The sequence below is a fragment of the Pristiophorus japonicus genome, chromosome 22, assembly GCF_044704955.1.
Source record: "Pristiophorus japonicus isolate sPriJap1 chromosome 22, sPriJap1.hap1, whole genome shotgun sequence".
NCBI lineage: Eukaryota > Metazoa > Chordata > Chondrichthyes > Pristiophoridae > Pristiophorus > Pristiophorus japonicus.
The window spans coordinates 69,816,543-69,842,245 of NC_091998.1; the positions used below are offsets into that span (position 1 = coordinate 69,816,543).

The 25,703-nt window shown below is 55.1% G+C and overlaps 1 protein-coding gene across 3 annotated transcripts in view; it reads left to right on the forward strand.

Moving 5' to 3' along the window:
- Nucleotides 1-25,703, forward strand: part of slc39a14 (solute carrier family 39 member 14) — a 57,263-nt gene that overhangs the window by 15,979 nt on the left and 15,581 nt on the right. For 2 of the 3 annotated variants that reach the window (XM_070866356.1, XM_070866355.1), the window contains exons 2-7: nt 5,371-5,617; nt 7,019-7,205; nt 10,744-10,913; nt 19,211-19,333; nt 24,459-24,659; nt 25,343-25,553. In XM_070866356.1, coding sequence (XP_070722457.1) covers nt 5,372-5,617; nt 7,019-7,205; nt 10,744-10,913; nt 19,211-19,333; nt 24,459-24,659; nt 25,343-25,553 — 1,138 coding nt within the window. In that variant the 5' untranslated portion in view covers nt 5,371. Of the gene's footprint in view, nt 1-4,778; nt 5,110-5,370; nt 5,618-7,018; nt 7,206-10,743; nt 10,914-19,210; nt 19,334-24,458; nt 24,660-25,342; nt 25,554-25,703 lie in introns of those variants that run through there. The other variant, XM_070866354.1, reaches the window with a different exon arrangement.

Consider the following 25,703-nt stretch of genomic DNA (forward strand, 5'->3'; position numbering starts at 1 on the left):
GCTTTACTCTCTCATCTAACCCCGTACTGTACCTGACCTGGGAGTGTTTGATGGAACAGTGTAGAGGGAGCTTTAATCTGTATCGAACCCCTGTACCTGCCCTGGGAGTGTTTGATGGGAAAGTGTAGAAGGAGCTTTACTCTGTATCGAACCCAGTGCTGTACCTGCCCTGGGAGTGTTTGATGGGACGGTTTAGAGGAAACTTTACTCTGAATTTAAACTGTGCTGTACCTGCCCTGGGAGTGTTTGGGACAGTGCAGAGGGAGCTTTACTCTATCTAACCCCGTGCTGTACCTGCCCTGGGAGTGTTTGATGGGACAGTGTCGAGGGAGCTTTACTCTGTATCTAACACCTGTACCTGCCCTGGGAGTGTTGGATAGCAGTGTAGAGGAAGCTTTACTCTGTATTTAACCCGTGCTGTACCTGCTCTGGGAGTGTTTGATGGAACTATGTACAGGCAGCTTTACTCTATATCGAACCCCCTCTACCTGCCCTGTCAGTGTTTGATGGGACAGTGCAGAGGGAGCTTTACTCTATCTAACCTCGTGCTATACCTGCCCTGGGAGTCTTTGATGGGACAGTGTACGGGGAGCTTTACTCTCTCATCTAACCCCGTACTGTACCTGACCTGGGAGTGTTTGATGGAACAGTGTAGAGGGAGCTTTAATCTGTATCGAACCCCTGTACCTGCCCTGGGAGTGTTTGATGGGAAAGTGTAGAAGGAGCTTTACTCTATCTAACCCCGTGCTGTACCTGCCTAGGGAGTGTTTGATGGGGACAGTTTAGAGGGAGCTTTACTCTGTATCTAACCAGTGCTGTACCTGCCGTGGGAGTGTTTGATGGGACAGTGTAGAGGGAGCTTTACTCTGTATCGAACCCGTGCTATACCTGCCCTGGGAGTGTTTGATGGGACAGTGTAGAGGGAACTTCACTCTGTATCTAACCAGTGCTGTACCTGCCGTGGGAGTGTTTGATGGGACAGTGTAGAGGGAGCTTTACTCTGTTTCTAACCCAGTGCTGTACCTGCCCTGGGAGTATTTGATGGGACAGTGCAGAGGGAGCTTTACTCTGCATCTAACCCCGTGTTGTACCTGCCCTGGGAGTGTTAGATGGGACAGTGTAGAGGGAGCTTTACTCTGTATCTACATAAGAACATAAGAATTAGGAACAGGAGTCGGCCATCTAGCCCCTCGAGCCTGCTCCGCCATTCAATAAGATCATGGCTGATCTGGCCGTGGACTCAGCTCCACTTACCCGCCCGCTCCCCATAACCCTTCATTCCCTTATTGGTTAAAAATCTATCTATCTGTGATTTGAATACATTCAATGAGCTAGCCTCAACTGCTTCCTTGGGCAGAGAATTCCACAGCTTCACAACCCTCTGGGAGAAGAAATTCATTCTCAACTCGGTTTTAAATTGGCTCCCCCGTATTTTGATGCTGTGCCCCCTAGTTCTTGTCTCCCCGACCAGTGGAAACAGCCTCTCTGCCTCTATCTTGTCGATTCCTTTCATTATTTTAAATGTTTCTATAAGATCACCCCTCATCCTTCTGAACTCCAACGAGTTAAGACCCAATCTACTCAATCTATCATCATAAGGTAACCCCTTAGCCTAGTGAATTGTCTCTGTACCCTCTCCAAGGCTAGTATATCCTTCCTTAAGTAAGGTGACCAAAACTGCACGCAGTACTCCAGGTGCGGCCTCACCAATACCCTGTAAAGTTGCAGCAGGACTTCCCTGCTTTTGTACTCCATCCCTCTCGCAATGAAGGCCAACATTCCATTCGCCTTCCTGATTACCTGCTGCACCTGCAAACTAACTTTTTGGGATTCATGGATCCAAAAAGAGTTTCATGCACAAGGACCCCCAGGTCCCTCTGCACCGCAGCATGTTGTAATTTCTCCCCATTCAAATAATATTCCCTTTTACTGTTTTTTTTTTCCAAGGTGGATGAGCTCACATTTTCCGACATTGTATTCCATCTGCCAAACCTTAGCCCATTCGCTTAACCTATCTAAATCTCTTTGCAGCCTCTCTGTGTCCTCTACACAACCCACTTTCCCACTAATCTTTGTCATCTGCAAATTATGTTACACTACACTCTGTCCCCTCTTCCAGGTCATCTATGTATATTGTAAACAGTTGTGGTCCCAGCACTGATCCCTGTGGCACACCACTAACCACCGATTTCTAACCTGAAAAGGACCCATTTACCCGGACTCTCTGCTTTCTGTTCACCAGCCAATTCTCGATCCATGCTAATACATTTCCACTGACTCCGCGTACCTCTATCTTCTGCAGTAACCTTTTGTGTGGCACCTTATCGAATGCCTTTTCGAAATCTAAATACACCACATCCATCGGTACACGTCTAACCACCATGCTCGTTATATCCTCAAAGAATTCCAGTAAATTAGTTAAACATGATTTCCCCTTCATGAATCCATGTTGCGTCTGCTTGATTACACTATTCCTATCTAGATGTCCCACTATTTCTTCCTTAATGATAGCTTCAAGCATTTTCCCCCCTACAGATGTTAAACTAACCGGCCTATAGTTACCTGCCTTTTGTCTGCCCCCTTTTTTAAACAGAGGCGTTACATTAGCTGCTTTCCAATCCGTTGGTACCTCCCCAGAGTCCAGAGAATTTTGGTAGATTATAACGAATGCATCTGCTATAACTTCCGCCATCTCTTTTAATACCCTAGGATGCATTTCATCAGGACCAGGGGACTTGTCTACCTTGAGATCCATTAGCTTGTCCAGCACTACCTCCCGAGTGATAGTGATTGTTTCAAGGTCCTCCTTTTCCACATTCCCGTGACCAGCAATTTTTGGCATGGTTTTTGTGTCTTCCACAGTGAAGACCGAAGCAAAATAATTGTTTAAGGTCTCAGCCATTTCCACATTTCCCATTATTAAATCCCCCTTCTCATCTTCTAAGGGACCAACATTTACTTCAGTCTCTTCCGTTTTATATATCGGTAAAAGCTTTTACTATCTGTTTTTATGTTTTGCGCAAGTTTACTTTCGTAATCTATCTTTCCTTTCTTTATTGCTTTCTTAGTCATTCTTTGCTGTCGTTTAAAATTTTCCTAATCTTCTAGTTTCCCACTAACCTTGGCCACCTTATACGCATTGGTTTTTAATTTGATACTCTCCTTTATTTCCTTAGTTATCCACGGCTGGTTATCCCTTCTCTTACCGCCCTTCTTTTTCTTTAACCTTGTGCTGTTCCTGCCCTGGGGTGTTTTTAATGGGACATTGTGGAGGGAGCTTTACTTTGTATCTAACCCCGTGCTGTACCTGCCCTGGAAGTGTTTGATGGGACAGTGTAGAGGGAGCTTTACTCTGTATCTAACCCCGTCCTGTACCTGCCCTGGGAGTGTTTGATGGGACAGTGTAGTGGGGCTTCATGCTGACCACTCTGTACCCATCAGGGTAAATGCAGAGCAGTTTAGGTGCACTCCCGCTTGGCACAGGGAGCTAAACAGTGACGGCTAAGTCATTCTTGGCTGGACTGTTGACCCATGTGCTGTGTGTGGAGAGGTCATGGTGCCCTGGTCATCCGGTCACTGTTCGCGATGAGACAACCCGCATTGTCGGAGGGGCAGTACTGAGGGAGCGCCACGCTGTCGGAGGGTCGGCACTGAGGGATCGCCGTACTTCGTTGTCGGAGAGGCAGTACTGAGGGAGAGCCGCACTGTCGGAGGGGCAGTATTGAGTGAGAGCCGCATTGTCGGAGGGACAGTACTGAGGGAGCGCCGCGCTGTCGGAGGGGAAGTACTGAGGGAGCGCCGCGCTGACGGAGGGGCAGTACTGAGGGAGCGTCCACTGTCGGAGGGGCAGTACTGAGGGAGCGCCGCGCTGTCGGAGGGCAGTACTGAGGGAGCGCCGCGCTGTCGGAGGGTCAGTACTAAGGGAGCGCCGCGCTGTCGGAGGGTCAGTACTGAGGGAGCGCCGCGCTGTCGGAGGGTCAGTACTGAGGGAGCGCAGGGGCAGTACTGAGGGGCAGTACTGAGGGAGCGCCGCGCTGTCGGAGGGACAGTACTGAGGGAGCGCCGCACTGTTGGAGGGACAGTACTGAGGGAGCGCCGCACTGTCAGAGGGGCGGTACTGCGGGAGCACCGCATTGTCGGAGGGGAGTACTGAGGGAGAGAGGGGTGGCGAGGATGATTGGGCGAGTCAGCGAGGGGCCTCCGGGCTGCCGCTGGGTTGATCCTGTCTCGGATTGTTGTTTCTGTGGAACTGAGGACGATCGCCTACAGTCCCGATTTGAAATTGTGAGCGGTGTGATGCTGGTAAACATGCAGAGCGGCCTGAGCTGTTACCATAGCAACCCCACCGCAGGCCAGTAAATCACCGAGGCAAAGTCGGCCGCCCGAGGCTACAAATAGAGCTTCCCAGCAGTTTGAAAATTCTCAAAGCGGATTAAATTGCTACCTAGCTTTCCCCACCCACCTTTGTAATTAAACCTCCCACATTCGACCTCTGCTCCCAGCAAATGTGCTTTCTGAGCTTTATGATCATCAACTTGTCAGCTAAACCAGAACCCTTCACCTTGCACCCACCCAGTGTCCCATCAAACACTCCCAGGGCAGGTACAGGGGGTTAGATACAGAGTAAAGTTCCCACTGCATGTACAGGGGAGGGGACACTGAGACAGACACGGGCCGTACAGTACCAGATGGGATTGAATTGTTCTCGCTGCTGTGCTGTGTGTGGTTTGTACTTGAGTGGAAACAAATCTCATGCCCAAGTGTTCCATTATCAGCAGGCTGACCCCTGGCAGCGCAGGAGTCGACCGTGTGACGACTTGATCAAGGCCGCTGCTGTTTGTGTAGAACACACAGCTGTGAGTTTGCAGTGCGGGACTGGCAGATATTCAGATAAACGACGCACATTGGTGGCCCCGCGCTGTACCTGTAAATGTTCCATATTGTTCCTATGTCTGAGAGCATAGGTGTGTGTGAGAGAGGCCGGACTCCCTCCCCATCACTGTGTCTCGGATCAGCCTGTCCCACCAACAGTGACCCGTCTTCACAAAGTACTTCATTGGCTGTGAGGCACAGGGACGGCCTGAGGAAGCTGAAGGTGCTGTCCAAAATGTAAGTCTTTCTCTCTACCTTAATGTGGATTTTACGCTTCCTGTCCATAAACCTTTCTTCCTGTTGTCCAGCTTTTAATCACCGTTTCCCATTGTCAATTGTTATGTCAACAGTCACGCTGTAGCTACGAGCTCTGGCCACTAGGTATGTCTTTCCCAATTCGGCCATAATTCTGCACATAACGAGGATTCCTTTTGTCGACTGACCGATTGGCCAACTCTGACCGCGATGTTCTCAGCTTTGACCCTCCGTGTATTTCAGCATGCATCTCTGGCGTCACGGTAACAACCTGTGGCTGACCTTACTCCCGGCACTCCTGCTGGCGACCCCCGAGGCGGCAGAGAACCAGACCGTGGTGCCGACGGCTTTCCTCCGCGATCTGCTCGACCGTTACGGGGACAATCAAGTCCTGGCACTTCACCAGCTGAAGGCTCTCCTCAACCGGCTGGATGTGGGTGTGGGCAGAGCCAAGATACCGACCGGTCCGGGCACTGCCAACCTTTCCAAGGTAAGGGTCCGACTGCCCATCTTCCGCCCTCCCTGAACCTCGCCTCAGCTCATCCAAAACTCTGCTGCCCTGTGTTCTAACTCGCACCGAGTCCCGCTCACCCATCACCCGCTGTGCTCACTGACCCGTGTCCTAACTCGCACCGAGTCCCGCTCACCCATTACCCCCTGTGCTCACTGCCCCGAGTCCTAACTCGCACCGAGTCCCGCCCACCCATCACCCCCTGTGCCCCGTGTCCTAACTCGCACCGAGTCCCGCTCACCCATCACCCCCTGTGCTCACTGCCCGTGTCCTAACTCACACCGAGTCCCACTCACCCATCACCCCCTGTGCTCACTGCCCATGTCCTAACTCCCACCGAGCCCCACTCACCCATCACCCCCTGTACCTCGTATCCTAACTCGCACCGAGTCCCGCTCACCCATCACCCCCTGTGCTCGCTGCCCATGTCCTAACTCACACCGAGTCCCGCTCACCCATCACCCCCTGTGCTCGCTGCCCATGTCCTAACTCACACCGAGTCTCGCTCACCCATCACCCCCTGTGCTCACTGCCCGTGTCCTAACTCACACAGAGTCCCGTTCACCCATCACCCCCTGGCTCCCGGTCCGGCAACGCCTAGATTAAAAAATTCTCATCCTCGTGCTCAAATCTCTCCATGGCCCTCATTCCCTCTATAACTCTGGACCTCCTCCAGCCCCATAATTCTGTCCGCTTGCGCCTCCCCCAATTTCAGTTGTTCCACCATCGGTGGCCGTGCCTTCAGCTGCCTGGGCCCCAAGCTCTGGAACTCCCTCCCTAAACCTCTCCACCTCTCTGCTTTATGACGCTGCTTTGACCAAGGTCATCTGCCCTAATATTTCCTACATGGCTCGGTGTCCAATTTTGCTCCCCTCCCCCCCCCCCCCCCCCGCAACCTTCTGATCTGTCTCCACACCCAGTTCCTCTCCCAGTGGGATTCTTCACAGTCCTCGCCCTCATCTTCAAATTGTTCCCTAGCCTCGCTCTGACTTCTCCCAGTCTCCTCCGTTCCGCCAGTGGAGACTGATCTTCCATCTCCACGCTCCTGCCTTCTGGAATTCTCTCCCAGAACCATCTCTCAACAAACCGTGGGACCTCCTTCCCTGCCCGGGAGGGAGGGAGGGAGGGGAAGGCGAGGGTATGGAGGGAGGGAGGGGAAAGGGGACGGAAGAGAGGGATGGAGGTGAAGGGAGGGGATGGATGGGGGGAGGGGCGAGGGGAAGGGAGGAGAGGGGAGGGGGAGCGGTGGAGGAGGGGATGGTGGGAGGTGCGGGGATCCCGGGTTTGCTCTCTGGGTTGAGGACTGTCAGAGAGTGATGGGGTGTACCTGCGGAGTAACACGGACTGACCCGTGCGATGATCTCTTCCCCCTTCCCCCAGTGCTTCTCCTCCTCCGAGCTCTTCGCCGTCCACAATCTGAGCAACAGCAGCAGGATTGACGGAGCCGCCCTCCGGGACATCTGCCCCACCATCCTGCAGCAGCTTGACACCAGGGCCTGTGCGGCCGACAACCAGGAGAACGAGGAGAATGAGGAGACGTCAACCGTGAAGCCCACCCTGACTGAGGGTACGTTCCCCGTGTGTCTGTGCACGGCCCCCGCGCTGGGACCCCCGCCCGGCAAACCCCGTTCCCCTCCCATCCCCTCCCCCACCCCCAACTGTCGGAGGGGCAGTACTGAGGGAGTGCCGCACTGTCGGAGGGACAGTACTGAGGGAGTGCCGCACTGTCGGAGGGGCAGTGCTGAGGGAGCGTCGCACTGTCGGAGGGGCAGTACTGAGGGAGTGCCACACTGTTGGAGGGGCAGTACTGAGGGAGTGCCGCATTGTTGGAGGGGCAGTACTGAGGGAGTGCTGAACTGTCGGAGGGGCAGTACTGAGGGAGCGCCGCATTGTCGGAGGGGCAGTACTGAGAGAGTGCCACACGGTCGGAGGGGTAGTACTGAGGGAGCGCCGCACGGTCAGAGGGACAGTACTGAGGGAGTGCCGCACTGTCGGAGGGACAGTACTGAGGGAGTGCCGCACTGTCGGAGGGGCAGTGCTGAGGGAGCGCCGCACGGTCCGAGGGGCAGCACTGAGGGAGTGCCGCACGGTCCGAGGGGCAGTACTGAGGGAGCGCCGCATTGTTGGAGGGGCAGTACTGAGGGAGCGCTGCAGTGCATTGTCTGTAACAAGTTTTGGGACGCCCTGAAGAGGTGAAAGGCGCTATAGAAATGCGAGTCTGTGGATTTTAAATGATAGCTGGGTTGGATTGTAAATGTCTTTGAAATAACGGGTCCCTGCCTGCTTTCCTGGCGCAGTGTGGGGGTTTGGCTTTGTCAGTGTGACGGTGATAAACCTCAGCTCGTTACTGGGGGTCTCCGTCACCGTGTGCCAGGGAAAGCACTTTTTCCGCAGGATCCTGACCTTCTTTGTGGCCCTGGCGATCGGCACGTTGCTGTCCACTGCCATTTTCCAGCTGATTCCAGAGGTGCAGTACAATAATCCCACCCCTTCTCCCTCTCCCTGCTGGGACCTGCTGCACTTCATTGGGAAGCAATTATCAGGCCATCGATGGACTTTGTCCTGATGTATTTGTGTGCTTCAACACTCTGGGTGCTGGGGGGGGCGGGAGCAATTCTCCATTAACTGGGTGCGTGTGTTCGGTATGGTGGCTCACCACAGGGTATCCATAGCAACGGCCCACTCTCCATAACACCCCGTCACACCTTCTGTCAAAGAAAATTGTTCCTGTATTATAATTGGGCCCTTTAACCTGGGTGAGTGGCTTAGGGTTATGCCCTTTGACCTGGGTGAGTGGCTTAGGGTTATGCCCTTTGACCTGGGTGAGTGGCTTAGGGTTATGCCCCTTAACCTGGGCAAGACCTACCCCGTGACCCTTCCTTGCTGCTTGGGGTCGAATCCTGCCCCACGTTGCCAGTGTATCTCTGGCAGAACTGATTGTCCAGCGTGACTGTCTGTCCAGGTTGGTGCTGGGCGGATGAATGAATGGGACCACACATGAAGGAAGGATATACTTGCCAGAGAGGGAGTGCAACAAAGGTTCACCAAACTGATTCCTGGGATGGGGGACTGTCCTATGAGGAGAGATTGAGTAGACTGGGCCTATATTCTCTGGAGTTTAGAAGAATGAGAGGGAATCTCATTGAAACAGACACAATTCTTACAGGGCTTGACAGGGTAGATGCAGGGAGGATGTTTCCCCCGGGCTGGGGAGTCTAGAACCAGGGGTCACAGTCTCAGGATAAGGGGTCAGCCATTTAGGACTGAGATAAGGAGAAACTTCTTCACTCAGAGAGTGGTGAATCTTTGGAATTCTTTGCCCCAGAGGGCTGTGGAGACTCAGTCGTTGAGTATATTCAAGGCAGAGATCGATAGATTTTTGGATATTAAGGGAATGTGGGGATAGTGCAGGAAAGTGTTGAGGTACGTGATCAGCCATGGTCTCATTAAACGGCGGAGCAGGCTCGAGGGCCTGAATGGCCAACTCCTTCTCCTATTATGTTCCGCTTCAGTTACACATGGCGCATCTCATTATACAGTTGGATTTAATTGGTCCACGTGACCCCTAAAGGAAGAGTCGAGCTATCAGACCCCTGGTGAGGGGTTTGTGTTTAACCTCACTGTGGGTTACTGATCACCGCACGCAGAGTGTTGAAGCCCCTTTGCAACTGTATCTACAAGAGCTGTTTCAGTGGGTTTCAGGCTGTCCCAATGTCTCTGTCCCACTCTGTATTTGGAAACCACGGTCCCGTCTAAACCTCACTCATCTCAGGAATCGTTCCAGAGCAGGGGAAAAGGCTTGTGGCTCGGTTAGATCTCAGCCAGTGATTGGCCAAGCTCGGTTACAGAAGGTCCCCTCCTGGAGCTAAGCTAACCCTGCGGCCCACCTTCAGGAAAGGCCCAGGTTCGGGGCCTACACGCCCTTTGCATTCACTTTTTGCTCTGAGATTGGCGAGATGATCTTGCACAGAGTGACCCTGGCGTGGGGACCAGTCTCTTCGACCCTCACTGGTTGACCTGACTAGCCACGTCCAGTCCAGATCAAAATGGACATTTTTCAGCCTGCTTGAAGCTACTTTCCTTTCATTATAATTGTTCACGATGTCAGCTGCAAACTGCCCTTCGCCAGCACTTGGCCAACAGACTGTGGACTCCACCGTTTGAAACCCACTGATTGTCATTCTGTGCTGTGATTGGACGGGTGTGATTTCTCGAATAACAGATCCTGCCTCCAGGAGTCGGTAAATTGTAAATACGACATTTCTCCAATTGGGTTCAGAGTGACACCGGGGCTCAAAGGGGTAAATGAGGAGAGACTAGGAGTGTATTTCCTTGAGCACTGAAGATTAAGGGTGATCTCATTGAGGAGTTGAAGATTATTAAAGGAATTGATGGGGTGGATCGAGAGAAACGGTTTCCTCTGGTGGGGTGAGTCAGAACAAGGGGCGGAACCTAAAGATTAGAGCCTGGCTGTTCAGGGGTGATGTCAGGGAGCACTTCTTCACACACAGGGCTGTGGGAATCTGGAACTCTCGCCCCAAAAAAGCTGTTGAGGTTGGGGGTCAATTGAAAATTTCAAAATGGAGATCGATAGATTTTTGTTGGGTCAGGGGATTAAGGGTCACGGAACCAAGGCGGGTGGATGGAGATAAGATACAGACCAGCCATGATCTGATTGAATGGTGGAACAGGCTGCAGGGGCCTGACACCAGAGATTCCCTGTAGGTCCCGGGGACTGATCCCCGGGCACCAGTCCGGGGACGAGGGGCAATGAGGCAGGAAGCCGGTGAATTGAGACGGATGTAGCTCCACGATTGGTGTGAGGGGCCTCCTGTAATGGCCGCTTCGAATTGAGCGATGAATGTTATTCCAGAAATCACCGAGTCACTAAAACCCGTTCCTTGTCATTCAGGAAGATCAAATGGTTGGTGACCATCTCCAGTCAACGAGGCCGTCTTGAATGAATTCATGAATTTAATGGTTTCTCTTTTTCTTCCTCCTTCTCCCCTCCCCATGCTTCTGCCCCCCCTCCCCCCCACCGGTGTGGAACTCTCGCCTGGCCCACACTTGCCTGGTCCCTGGTCCGCTGACTATCGCTCGGCCAGTGTGGGGCTATGGTTTTCTGTGTGTGACTGTAATCTCGCTCTGCTCACTGGTCGGGGCCAGTGTGGTGCCATTCATGAGGAAAACCTTTTACAAGCGACTGCTGCTCTACTTCATCGCACTGGCGATCGGCACGTTGTACTCTAACGCCCTTTTTCAGCTCATTCCCGAGGTACTGTAATTCACCTTGATTCACTAACCCTCAGTGGTGCATGGAGAGTGCATTGGGCTTCATCTTCCGTCCGCCCGCAAACTCATTGCTCCAAAAGACAAGACTTCTCTTTCTGGATTGGTCCATCCCCATAATTGGGCCTTCACTGGGGTTCCTAGCTCCTCCCTAATCCAAAGAGGGGAAAAGATAAAGGTGGCCATCCAAATCCACCACCTTAAACATGCACTCCCTCCACCACCGACACACCGTGGCCTCAGTGTGTAATCTATTAATGAGGCTTCACTAACAGCAGACCCTAGGCCTGTGTCCATTCTTTGTGTTGCTGGCATTTATTGGCCATCCCTAATCGCCCTCGAGGTGGTGGGACCCGAGCCCAAAGCCCACTCTCCATGCACACCGAGCGAGCGAGTCCTTTCCCATTGTTGACATTCATTGTTCCAGTCTCTGGGTGATCGCCCAGAAGTGTTCCAACTGTAGTTGCTTCTGTTCCCAGGTGTGGTCGGATGACCCAGGTGGCAGGGCTTGATCAGGTCGTATTCATTCCTCCGTACTTTGTTCCGATTCTCAGTCCAAGGCAGGACGAGAATCCTCGTCCCTCGTCCCTCGTTCTCTCTCTCAACTGCATTTTGGAAGGAGGACGAGATGCAGGAAGCTGCAGAGATTTCGGAACCCTGGAGAACTTGAGGCTGGCAGACTTCAACAGAAACAGTTCAGTCAGAGGAAGTGGTTTTGAGATTAAAGTGGTCCCATCTCCCACTGCCCACGTGTCCTGGACGATAGTGACCCTCTCCCAATGCCCACGTGTCCTGGGCGATACAGTGACCCTCTCCCAGTGCCCACGTGTCCTGGGCAATACAGTGACCCTCTCCCAGTGCCCACGTGTCCTGGGCGATAGTGACCCTCTCCCAGTGCCCACGTGTTCTGGGCGATAGTGACCCTCTCCCAGTGCCCACGTGTTCTGGGCGATAGTGACCCTCTCCCACTGCCCACGTGTCCTGGGCGATAGTGACCCTCCCAGTGCCCACGTGTCCTGGGCGATAGTGACCATCTTCCAGTGCCCATGTGTCCTGGGCGATAGTGACCCTCTCCCACTGCCCAGGTGTTCTGGGCGATTCAGTGACCCTCTCCCAGTGCCCACGTGTTCTGGGCGATTCAGTGACCCTCTCCCAGTGCCCACGTGTTCTGGGCGATAGTGACCCTCTCCCAGTGCCCACGTGTCCTGGGCGATACAGTGACCCTTCTCAGTGCCCACGTGTCCTGGCCGATAGTGACCCTCTCCCAGTGCCCACGTGTCCTGGGCGATATAGTGACCCTCTCCCAGTGCCCACGTGTCCTGGGCGATAGTGACACTCTCCCAGTGCCCACGTGTCCTGGACTATAGAGTGACCCTCTCCCAGTGCCCACGTGTCCTGGGCGATAGTGACCCTCTCCCAGTGCCCACGTGTCCTGGGCGATACAGTGACCCTCTCCCAGTGCCCACGTGTCCTGGGCGATACAGTGACCCTTCCCAGTGCCCACGTGTCCTGGCCGATAGTGACCCTCTCCCAGTGCCCACGTGTCCTGGGCGATACAGTGACCCTCTCCCAGTGCCCACGTGTCCTGGGTGATACAGTGACCCTCTCCCAGTGCCCACGTGTCCTGGGCGATACAGTGACCCTCTCCCAGTGCCCACGTGTCCTGGGCGATACAGTGACCCTCTCCCAGTGCCCACGTGTCCTGGGCGATACAGTGACCCTCTCCCAGTGCCCACGTGTCCTGGGCGATAGTGACCCTCTCCCAGTGCCCACGTGTCCTGGGCGATACAGTGACCCTCTCCCAGTGCCCACGTGTCCTGGGCGATACAGTGACCCTTCCCAGTGCCCACGTGTCCTGGGCGATACAGTGACCCTCTCCCACTGCCCACGTGTCCTCGGCGATACAGTGACCCTCTCCCAGTGCCCACGTGTCCTGGGCAATAGTGACCATCTCCCAGTGCCCACATGCCCTGGGCGATAGTGACACTCTCCCAGTGCCCACGTGTCCTGGACTATACAGTGACCCTCTCCCAGTGCCCACGTGTCCTGGGCGATAGTGACCCTCTCCCAGTGCCCACGTGTCCTGGGCGATACAGTGACCCTCTCCCAGTGCCCACGTGTCCTGGGCGATACAGTGACCCTCTCCCAGTGCCCACGTGTCCTGGCCGATAGTGACCCTCTCCCAGTGCCCACGTGTCCTGGGCGATAGTGACCCTCTCCCAGTGCCCACGTGTCCTGGGCGATAGTGACACTCTCCCAGTGCCCACGTGTCCTGGGCAATACAGTGACCCTCTCCCACTGCCCACGTGTCCTGGGTGATAGTGACCCTCTCCCAGAGCCCACATGTCCTGGGCATTAGTGACCATCTCCCAGTGCCCATGTGTTCTGGGCAATACAGTGACTCTCTCCCACTGCCCACGTGTCCTGGGCGATACAGTGACCCTCTCCCACTGCCCACGTGTCCTCGGCGATACAGTGACCCTCTCCCAGTGCCCACGTGTCCTGGGCAATAGTGACCATCTCCCAGTGCCCACATGCCCTGGGCGATAGTGACACTCTCCCAGTGCTCACGTGTCCTGGGCGATAGTGACCCTCTCCCAGTGCCCACGTGTCCTGGGCGATACAGTGACCCTCTCCCAGTGCCCACGTGTCCTGGGCGATACAGTGACCCTCTCCCAGTGCCCACGTGTCCTGGGCGATACAGTGACCCTCTCCCAGTGCCCACGTGTCCTGGGCGATAGTGACCCTCTCCCAGTGCCCACGTGCCCTGGGCGATAGTGACCCTCTCCCACTGCCCACGTGTCCTGAGCGATACAGTGACCCTCTCCCACTGCCCACATGTCCTGGGCAATAGTGACCATCTCCCAGTGCCCACGTGTTCTGGGCTATAGTGACCATCTCCCAGTGCCCACGTGTTCTGGGCAATAGTGACCCTCTCCCAGTGCCCACGTGTCCTGGGCGATAGTGACCCTCTCCCAGTGCCCACGTGTCTTGGGCAATACAGTGACCCTCTCCCACTGCCCACGTGTCCTGGGTGATAGTGACCCTCTCCCAGAGCCCACATGTCCTGGGCATTAGTGACCATCTCCCAGTGCCCACGTGTCCTGGGCAATAGTGACCCTCTCCCAGTGCCCACGTGCCCTGGGCGATAGTGACACTCTCCCAGTGCCCACGTGTCCTGGGCGATACAGTGACCCTCTCCCAGTGCTCACGTGTCCTGGGCGATACAGTGACCCTCTCCCAGTGCCCACGTGCCCTGGGCGATACAGTGACCCTCTCCCAGTGCCCACGTGTCCTGGGCGATACAGTGACCCTCTTCCAGTGCCCACGTGTCCTGGGCGATAGTGACCCTCTCCCAGTGCCCACGTGTCCTGGGCGATAGTGACCCTCTCCCAGTGCCCACGTGTCCTGGGCGATAGTGACCCTCTCCCACTGCCCACGTGTCCTGGGCAATAGTGACCATCTCCCAGTGCCCACGTGTTCTGGGCTATAGTGACCATCTCCCAGTGCCCACGTGTTCTGGGCAATACAGTGACCCTCTCCCAGTGCCCACGTGTTCTGGGCGATACAGTGACCCTCTCCCAGTGCCCACGTGTTCTGGGCGATAGTGACCCTCTCCCACTGCCCATATGTCCTGGGCAATAGTGACCATCTCCCAGTGCCCACGTGTCCTGGGCGATAGTGACCCTCTCCCAGTGCCCACGTGTTCTGGGCGATACAGTGACCCTCTCCCAGTGCCCACGTGTTCTGGGCGATAGTGACCCTCTCCCAGTGCCCACGTGTCCTGAGCGATACAGTGACCCTCTCCCAGTGCCCACATGTCCTGGGCAATAGTGACCATCTCCCAGTGCCCACGTGTTCTGGGCGATAATGACCCTCTCCCACTGCCCACGTGTCCTGGGCGATACAGTGACCCTCTCCCAGTGCCCACATGTCCTGGGCGATAGTGACCATCTCCCAGTGCCCACGTGTCCTGGGCAATACAGTGACCCTCTCCCAGTGCCCACATGTCCTGGGCAATAGTGACCATCTCCCAGTGCCCACGTGTCCTGGGCGATAGTGACCCTCTCCCAGTGCCCACGTGTCCTGGGCGATAGTGACCCTCTCCCAGTGCCCACGTGTCCTGGGCAATACAGTGACTCTCTCCCAGTGCCCACGTGTTCTGGGCGATACAGTGACCCTCTCCCAGTGCCCACGTGTTCTGGGCGATAGTGACCCTCTCCCACTGCCCACGTGTCCTGGGCGATACAGTGACCCTCTCCCAGTGCCCACGTGTCCTGGGCGATACAGTGATCCTCTCCCAGTGCCCACGTGTTCTGGGCGATAGTGACCCTCTCCCACTGCCCACGTGTCCTGGGTGATAGTGACCCTCTCCCAGAGCCCACATGTTTTGGGCAATAGTGACCATCTCCCAGTGCCCATGTGTTCTGGGCAATACAGTGACCCTCTCCCACTGCCCACGTGTCCTGGGCGATACAGTGACCCTCTCCCACTGCCCACGTGTCCTCGGCGATACAGTGACCCTCTCCCAGTGCCCACGTGTCCTGGGCAATAGTGACCATCTCCCAGTGCCCACATGCCCTGGGCGATAGTGACACTCTCCTAGTGCCCACGTGTCCTGGGCGATACAGTGACCCTCTCCCAGTGCCCACGTGTCCTGGGCGATAGTGACCCTCTCCCAGTGCCCACGTGTCCTGGGCGATACAGTGACCCTCTCCCAGTGCCCACGTGTCCTGGGCGATACAGTGACTCTCTCCCAGTGCCCACGTGTCCTGGCCGATAGTGACCCTCTCCCAGTGCACACATGTCCTGGGCGATAGTGACCCTCTCCCAGTGCCCACGTGTCCTGGGCGATAGTGACACTCTCCCAGTGCCCACGTGTCCTGGGCAATACAGTGACCCTCTCCCAGTGCCCACGTGTCCTGGACTATACAGTGACCCTCTCCCAGTGCCCACGTGTCCTGGACTATACAGTGACCCTCTCCCAGTGCCCACGTGTCCTGGGCGATAGTGACCCTCTCCCAGTGCCCACGTGTCCTGGGCGATACAGTGACCCTCTCCCAGTGCCCACGTGTCCTGGGCGATACAGTGACCCTCTCCCAGTGCCCACGTGTCCTGGCCGATAGTGACCCTCTCCCAGTGCCCACGTGTCCTGGGCGATAGTGACCCTCTCCCAGTGCCCACGTGTCCTGGGCGATAGTGACACTCTCCCAGTGCCCACGTGTCCTGGGCGATAGTGACCCTCTCCCAGTGCCCACGTGTCCTGGGCGATAGTGACCCTCTCCCAGTGCCCACGTGTCCTGGGCAATACAGTGACCCTCTCCCACTGCCCACGTGTCCTGGGTGATAGTGACCCTCTCCCAGAGCCCACATGTCCTGGGCATTAGTGACCATCTCCCAGTGCCCATGTGTTCTGGGCAATACAGTGACTCTCTCCCACTGCCCACGTGTCCTGGGCAATACAGTGACCCTCTCCCACTGCCCACGTGTCCTCGGCGATACAGTGACCCTCTCCCAGTGCCCACGTGTCCTGGGCAATAGTGACCATCTCCCAGTGCCCACATGCCCTGGGCGATAGTGACACTCTCCCAGTGCCCACGTGTCCTGGGCGATAGTGACCCTCTCCCAGTGCCCACGTGTCCTGGGCGATACAGTGACCCTCTCCCAGTGCCCACGTGTCCTGGGCGATACAGTGACCCTCTCCCAGTGCCCACGTGCCCTGGGCGATACAGTGACCCTCTCCCAGTGCCCACGTGTCCTGGGCGATACAGTGACCCTCTCCCAGTGCCCACGTGTCCTGGGCGATAGTGACCCTCTCCCAGTGCCCACGTGTCCTGGGCGATAGTGACCCTCTCCCACTGCCCACGTGTCCTGAGCGATACAGTGACCCTCTCCCAGTGCCCACATGTCCTGGGCAATAGTGACACTCTCCCAGTGCCCACGTGTCCTGGGCAATAGTGACCCTCTCCCAGTGCCCACGTGTCCTGGGCGATAGTGACCCTCTCCCAGTGCCCACGTGTCTTGGGCAATACAGTGACCCTCTCCCACTGCCCACGTGTCCTGGGTGATAGTGACCCTCTCCCAGAGCCCACATGTCCTGGGCATTAGTGACCATCTCCCAGTGCCCACGTGTCCTGGGCAATAGTGACCATCTCCCAGTGCCCACATGCCCTGGGCGATAGTGACACTCTCCCAGTGCCCACGTGTCCTGGGCGATAGTGACCCTCTCCCAGTGCCCACGTGTCCTGGGCGATACAGTGACCCTCTCCCAGTGCCCACGTGTCCTGGGCGATACAGTGACCCTCTCCCAGTGCCCACGTGCCCTGGGCGATACAGTGACCCTCTCCCAGTGCCCACGTGTCCTGGGCGATACAGTGACCCTCTCCCAGTGCCCACGTGTCCTGGGCGATAGTGACCCTCTCCCAGTGCCCACGTGTCCTGGGCGATAGTGACCCTCTCCCAGTGCCCACGTGTCCTGGGCGATAGTGACCCTCTCCCAGTGCCCACGTGTCCTGGGCGATAGTGACCCTCTCCCACTGCCCACGTGTCCTGGGCAATAGTGACCATCTCCCAGTGCCCACGTGTTCTGGGCTATAGTGACCATCTCCCAGTGCCCACGTGTTCTGGGCAATAGTGACCCTCTCCCAGTGCCCACGTGTCTTGGGCAATACAGTGACCCTCTCCCAGTGCCCACGTGTTCTGGGCGATACAGTGACCCTCTCCCAGTGCCCACGTGTTCTGGGCGATAGTGACCCTCTCCCACTGCCCATATGTCCTGGGCAATAGTGACCATCTCCCAGTGCCCACGTGTCCTGGGCGATAGTGACCCTCTCCCAGTGCCCACGTGTTCTGGGCGATACAGTGACCCTCTCCCAGTGCCCACGTGTTCTGGGCGATAGTGACCCTCTCCCAGTGCCCACGTGTCCTGAGCGATACAGTGACCCTCTCCCAGTGCCCACATGTCCTGGGCAATAGTGACCATCTCCCAGTGCCCACGTGTTCTGGGCGATAATGACCCTCTCCCACTGCCCACGTGTCCTGGGCGATACAGTGACCCTCTCCCAGTGCCCACATGTCCTGGGCGATAGTGACCATCTCCCAGTGCCCACGTGTCCTGGGCAATACAGTGACCCTCTCCCAGTGCCCACATGTCCTGGGCAATAGTGACCATCTCCCAGTGCCCACGTGTCCTGGGCGATAGTGACCCTCTCCCAGTGCCCACGTGTCCTGGGCGATAGTGACCCTCTCCCAGTGCCCACGTGTCCTGGGCAATACAGTGACTCTCTCCCAGTGCCCACGTGTTCTGGGCGATACAGTGACCCTCTCCCAATGCCCACGTGTTCTGGGCGATACAGTGACCCTCTCCCAATGCCCACGTGTTCTGGGCGATAGTGACCCTCTCCCACTGCCCACGTGTCCTGGGCGATACAGTGACCCTCTCCCAGTGCCCACGTGTCCTGGGCAATACAGTGATCCTCTCCCAGTGCCCACGTGTTCTGGGCGATAGTGACCCTCTCCCACTGCCCACGTGTCCTGGGCGATACAGTGACCCTCTCCCAGTGCCCACGTGTCCTGGGTAATACAGTGACCCTCTCCCACTGCCCACGTGTTCTGGGCGATAGTGACCATCTCCTGCTCTGCCAGTGTCGACATGTCCTGGGAGAACCAACGTCCCCTTACACCCTAAGCTAAGCAGATTCCCTGGCGGGTCCCTCCTGCAATTGTAAGCGTGCCTTATGCTGAGGCCTGTACAATACCGCATATTGTAAATATCACACACATGCACAGTCAGACAGCTCAATAACCCTTAGTCGGTCCTATTAGAATTGGGTTGGTTTTGCTGGGATTGGGTTGGTTTTACTGGGATTGGGATCGAGTTGGTTTTGCTGGGATTGGGTTGGTTTTGCTGGGGTTGGGATTGGGTTGGTTTTGCTGGGATTGGGTTGGTTTTGCTGGGATTGGGTTGGTTTTGCTGGGGTTAGGATCGGGTTGGTTTTACTGGGATTGGGATCGAGTTGGTTTTGCTGGGATTGGGTTGGTTTTGCTGGGATTAGGTCGGTTTTATTGGGATTGGGTTGGTTTTGCTGGAGTTGGGATCGGGTTGGTTTTGCTGGGGTTGGGATCGAGTTGGTTTTATTGGGATTGGGTTGCTCTGGCTGGACGTTGACCATTTCTGTTCCCGGGTGTGTGATTGGTGCATGCTGCGTGTTTTGGATTGCCCGAGTCCGGTGATGCCGCTCTGGGACTGTCCCTTTAACTCCGTGCTGTGTTGACACCTCTCAGGCATTTGGATTCGACCCAAAGGAAGCCAACTATGTCTCCAAATCGGTGGTGGTGTTTGGAGGATTTTACCTTTTCTTCTTCACAGAGAAGATCCTGAAGATGGTGCTGAAACCCAAGGATGGGGTAAGTGGCAGGGTGGCCCCAAGCCCCCGGGATTGGCCTGGGGTCTCCAGGGATTGAAGATTCATCTCCTGGACATTGACCGGGAGAGAAATCATCTGAGTCTTAAATAGACATTTTTTTTTAATTTTCTTTATAACTAATAAATTAAAATGTTCAAACAGGCCGGACGTGGTGATAGAAATCGGGAGGCCGCTGATGTGGGTGTAGGGAGGAGGAAAGGTCCAGGTCTGTCCCCGGCCTGAGCTCAGCAAACTGCCCTCACTGGGGCCAGCACTCGATGCTGCTGCATTGTGCCTAAGTGCCCCCTGGGCTGGGAAAGCAGAAGGCCAACGATATCGTCTGTTCGACCCTCCGTGCTGAGGGTGCCTTGTTGCAGTGGTTCCCGTTCTCGTGTGGGGCACAAACCCCGGCACGACCAGTCGGGCCCAATGGCCTGTTTCTGTGCCGTACATTCGATGTCCTCTGGTCCTCCCAGCCTGTTAAACTGGAATAATTTATAATCAGGGACGCTATCCAGCCCTTTAATTATTTTATTGACCTATCTGGTCGTTCCGCTGCTCTATAAATAGGAGATAAGAACATTGAGAAATAGGAGCAGGAGTAGGCCACCTGGCCTCTCGAGCCTGCTCCGTCATTTAATTCGATCACGGCTGATCTGATCATGGACCCGGGTCCCACTTCCCCGCCCGCTCCCCATAACCCTTCACTCCCTTATCATACAAAAATCTGTCTATCTCCACCTTAAATATATTCAATGACCCAGCCTCCACAGCTCTGTGGGGCAGAGAATTCCACAGATTTACAACCCTCTGAGAGAAGAAATTCCTCCTCATCTCAGTTTTAAATTATTCTGAAACTATGTCTCCTAGTTCTAGATTCCCCCATGAGGGGAAACATCCTCTCTCCATCGACCCTGTCCAGCCCCCTCAGAAACTTTTATGTTTCATTCTTCTCATTCTTCTAAACTCCAAGTATAGGCCCAACCTGCTCAACCTTTCTTCATTTGACAACCCCTTCATCTTGAGAATCAACCTCATGAACCTTCTCTGAACAGCCTCCAATGCAAGTATATCGCTCCTTAAATAAGATCATCATCATCATAGGCAGTCCCTCGGAATCGAGGAAGACTTGCTTCCACTCTTAGCATGAGTCCTTAGGTGGCTGAACAGTCCAATACGAGAGTCACAGGTGGGACAGGTAGTCGTTGAGGGAAGGGGAGGGTGGGACTGGTTTGCCGCACACTCCTTCCGCTGCCTGCGCTTGATTTCTGCATGCTCTCAGTGACGATACTCGAGGAGCTCAGCGCCCTCCCGGATGCACTTCCTCCACTTAGGGCGGTCTATGGCCAGGGAGTCCCAGGTGTCAGTGGAGATGTTGCACTTTATCAGGGAGGCTTTGAGGGTGTCCTTGTAATGTTTCCTCTGCTCGCCTTTGGCTCATTTGCCGTGAAGGAGTTCCGAGTCGAGCGTTTGCTTTGGGAGTCTCGTGTCTGGCATGCGAACTATGTGGCCTGCCCAGCGGAACTGATCAAGTGTGGTCAGTGCTTCAATGCTGGGGATGTTGGCCTGGACGAGGACGCTAATGTTGGTGCGTCTGTCCTCCCAGGGGATATGCATGATCTTGCGGAGACATTGTTGGTGGTATTTCTCCAGCGACTTGAGGGGTCTACTGTACATGGTCCATGTCTCTGGGCCATACAGGAAGGCGGGTATTACTACAGCCCTGTAGACCATGAGCTTGGTGGCAGTTTTGAGGGACTGGTCTTCAAACACTCTTTTCCTCAGGTGGCCGAAGGCTGCACTGGCGCACTGGAGGCAGTGTTTGATCTCGTCGCCAATGTCTGCTCTTGTTGATAGGAGGCTCCCAAGATAGGCGAAGTGGTCCACATTGTCCAGAGCTGTGCCATGGACCTTGATGACTGGGGGGGCAGTGCTGTGCGACGAGGACCTTTGTCTTACTGATATTTAGCATAAGGCCCATGCTTTCGTACGCCTCGGTAAATACGTCGACTATATCCTGGAGTTCAGCCTCTGTGTGTACACAGACGCAGGAGTTGTCCGCGTACTGTAGCTCGACGACAGAGGTTGGGGCGGTCTTGAACCTGGTCTGGAGACGACGCAAGTTGAACAAGTTCCCCCTGGTTCTGTAGTTTCGTTCCACTCCAGCGGGGAGTTTATCAACTGTGAGGTGGAGCATGGCAGCGAGGAAGATTGAGAAGAAGATTGGAGCGATGACGCAGCCCTGTTTGACCCCGGTCCGGATGTGAATTGGGTCTGTGATGGATCCGTTGATCAGGATCACGGCCTGCATGTCGTCGTGGAGCAGACGGAGGATGGTGACGTACTTTTGGGGGCATCTGAAACGGAGGAGGACGCTCCATAGACCCTCGCGGTTGACCGTGTCAAAGGCCTTTGTAAGGTCGAAGAAGGCCATGTATAAGGGCTTGCGCGGTTGCCTGCATTTTTCCTGCAGCTGTCGCGCTGCAAAAATCATATCCATTGTGCTCCGGAAAGGACGAAATTAGCACTGCGACTCCGGGAGGAGCTCTTCGGCCACGGGGAGGAGACGGTTGAGGAGGATTCGAGCGACGACTTTCCCAGTGGCTGATAGCAGTGAAATTCCTCTGTAGTTGCCGCAGTCGGACATCCCCTTTTTTAAAGATGGTCACAATCACTGCATCTCTGAGATCCCCCCCGGCATGCTCTCCTCCCTCCAGATGAGAGAGATGAGGTTGTGTATTCGCGCCAGTAGTGCTTCTCCGCATTACTTCAGTGCCTCAGGGATTCCATCCGCTCCCGTAGCCTTGTTGTTTTTTTAGCTGTCTTATGGCCTTTTCTACCTCGTGCAGTGTTGGGGTCTCACTGAGGTGGTGGCGGGTAGCATGCTGCAGGATGGAGTCGAGAACACTCGAGTCAAAGGCAGAGTCTCGATTGAGAAGATTTTCGAAGTGTTCCTTCCAGCGGGCTCTGACTGCCTCGGTGTCCTTGATGAGTGTTTCCCCGTTTTTGGCCAGGAGTGGGGTGGGGCCTTGGGAGTTTGGTCCGTATGTGGCCTTGACTGCGGTGAAGAAACCTCGCACATCATGGTTGTCATACTGTGCGCAGTACTCCAGATGTGGCCTCACCAATACCCTGTACAGTTGGAGCAGGACTTCTCTGCTTTTATACTCTATCCGCCTTGCAATAAAGGCCAACATTCCATTTGCCTTCCTGATTACTTGCATGCTAACGTTTTGCGTTTCTTGTGCAAGAACCCCCAGGTCCCTCTGTATTACAGCATTTGTAATCATTCCCCATTTAAATAATTTGCTTTTTGATTTCTCCTACCTCACAATTTCCCACATCATAGTCCATTTGCCAAATGTTTGCCCACTCACTGAGCCTGTCTATATCCGTTTTGTAGATTCTTTGTGTCCTCCTCACAATTTGCTTTTCCACCTATCTTTGTATCATCAGCAAATTTGGATATATTACACTCTGTCTCTTTATCCAAGTCATTAATATAGATTGTAAATAGTTGGGGCCCCAGCACCAATCCCTGCGGCACCCCACTAGTTACCGGAAAATGGCCCGTTTATCCCGACTTCTATTTTCTATTCGTTAACCAATCCTCTATCAACGCAAATATATTACCCCCAACCCCGTGAGCTTTTATCTTGTACAGTAACCTTTTATGTGGCACCTTATCGAATGCCTTCTGGAAATCAAAATATACAACATCAACTGGTTCCCCCTTATCCACCCTACTCGTTACATCCTCAAAGAACTCCAGCAAATTTGTCAAACATGATTTAACTTTCATAAATCCCTGCTGACTCTGCTTGATTGAATGATGCTTTTCCAAATGTCCTGCTACTGCTTCCTTAATAATGGACTCCAGCATTTTCCCAATCACAGATGTTAGACTAACTGGTCTATAGTTTCCTGCTTTCTGTCACCCTCCTTTCTTAAATAGGGGTGTTACATTTGTGGTTTTCCAATCCGCTGGGACCTCTCCAGACTCCAGGGAATTTTGGTAGATTACAACCAATGCATCCACTATCTCTGCAGCCACTTCTTTTAAGACCCAAGGATGTCGGTCATCAGGTCCCAGGGGACTTGTCCACCTTTAGTCCCATTAGTTTGCCCAGTACTTTTTCCTCTAGTGATAGTGATTGTTTTAAGTCCCTCCCTCCTTCATCCCGCCACCACCCCCCCCCCCCCCCCCCCGCAATAGCCCCTTGATTATCCACTATTGGGATGTTTTTAGTGTCCTCTACCGTGAAGACCGATACAATATATTTGTTCAAAGCCTCTGTTATGTATGCAATAAAGGTTCAAACTGAGAACTGTTTAACTAAGCAAGGTGCAACCTTGCTTCTGCTTTATTTAGGCCCAAAGTGCCTGACTCACAAAATGGCTGGCCTTTTATACCAGAGCAGCACCATGTGCGTGCTGCTCAGTGGCCTCCAACAATGACACCATCTGGTGGCTACAAACAGCATGTACATACATGACTGCCTCCGCCATTTCCCTGTTCCCCATTATTAATTCCCCAGTCTCATCCTCTAAAGGACCAAAGTTTACTTAACAACTCGCTTCCTTTTTATATACCTGCAGAAGCTCTTACTGTCTGTTTTTATATTTCTTGCTAGTTTACCCTCATTTGCTACCTTCTGTCTATCATTTTTTTTGTTGTCCTTTGCTGGTTTCTAAAAATGTCCCACTCCCCTGGCCTCCAACCATTTCACTGCATTGTATGCCTTTATTTTCAATTTACTTCCTTAGTTAGCCAGGGCTAGTTCATCCTTCTCTTAGCATCTTTATTTCTCAGCGGAATAAATCTTTGCGAGTTATGAAATATCTCCTTAAATGTTTGCCACTGCGTTTCTACAGTCTTACCCTTTAATATATTTTCCCAGTCCACTTTAACCAACTCTGCCTTCATACCTTTGTAATTACTTTTATTTAAGTTCAGGACACTAGATTGAGACCAAGCTTTCTTGCCCTCCAACTGAATTTGAAATTCTACCATGTTATGATCCCGATATCGGGGTTCACAGCTGTAGCCCATACCCCAGCTTGGGGACACAGTGGGGGAAAGGGGGGAGAACGCGGGGTAAATCGTTTCTCTTTGACTGCCACAGGGGCCAGGAACCAACCACAGTCACTACCGGCCGCAGCAATACGCCAGCAACAGCGACCGAGAGGACGGAGTGATGGAGAAACTGCAGAACGGAGATCTGAGCCACACCCTCTCCAGCCGTAGTGAGGACAGTGAGCGCAGGAGTCTCGCCGGGGAAGCCACCGAAGGGGAGCCCGTAATCAGCGGGGCGCTGTCCGTGCAGGTCAGTGTGGGGGGGGAAGGGGGGGGGCAGGTCTGTGTGTGTGTGGGGTGGGGTGAGAGGTCTGTTGGGGGGTGGGGGGGCAGGTCAATGTGGGGGGGAGGGGAAGGTCAGTGCGGGGTGGGAGGAGAGGGGCAGGTCAGTGCGGAGGGGTCGATGTGGGGGGGGAGGGGCAGGTAAGTGCGGGGGGGTCGATGTGAGGGGGAGGGGCAGGTCAGTGCGGGGGGGTCGATGTGCTGGGGGGGGAGGGGCAGGTCAGTGTGGGGGGGTTGATGTGTTTGGGGGGAGAGGGGCAGGTCAGTGCTGGGGGGGAGGGGCAGGTCAGTGCGTGGGGGTCGATGTGCTGGGGGGGGGGGAGGGGCAGGTCAGTGCGGGGGGGTCGATGTGAGGGGGGGCAGGTCAGTGCGGGGGGGTCGATGTGAGGGGGGAGGGGCAGGTCAGTGCAGGGGGGTCGATGTGAGGGGGGAGGGGCAGGTCAGTGCGGGGGGGTCGATGTGCTGGGGGGCGAGGGGCAGGTCAGTGCGGGGGAGGGAGGGGCAGGTCAGTGTGGGGGAGGGAGGCGCAGGTCAGTGCGGGGGGGTCGATGTGAGGGGGAGCGGATGGGTGTGATTGGGGGGGGATCGGTCCGTGTGATCGGGGTTTGATCGGAGAAGGTTTGGATCAATAATTCCCCGTTCCCTCCCCAGGACCTACAGCAGGCTCGGCGAGGGGCCTGTTACTGGCTGAAGGGGAGTCGGTACTCGGACATCGGGACCCTGGCCTGGATGATCACACTGAGCGACGGGCTGCACAACTTCATCGACGGCCTGGCAATCGGGGCCTCCTTCACTGTCTCTGTCTTCCAGGGAGTCAGCACATCTGTGGCCATCCTGTGCGAGGAGTTCCCCCACGAGCTTGGTGTGTACCCGCTCTGTCACTGGGGGATGGGCAGTGGGTATAGACTCGCCCCTTGCTAGGGGAGGGGGCTCTGTCACTGCGGGATGCTGGCCAGTCGCCCCCACTCGTGGCTCCGAACCTGCGCCGAGGGGGAAGAGGGGCAACGCGCTA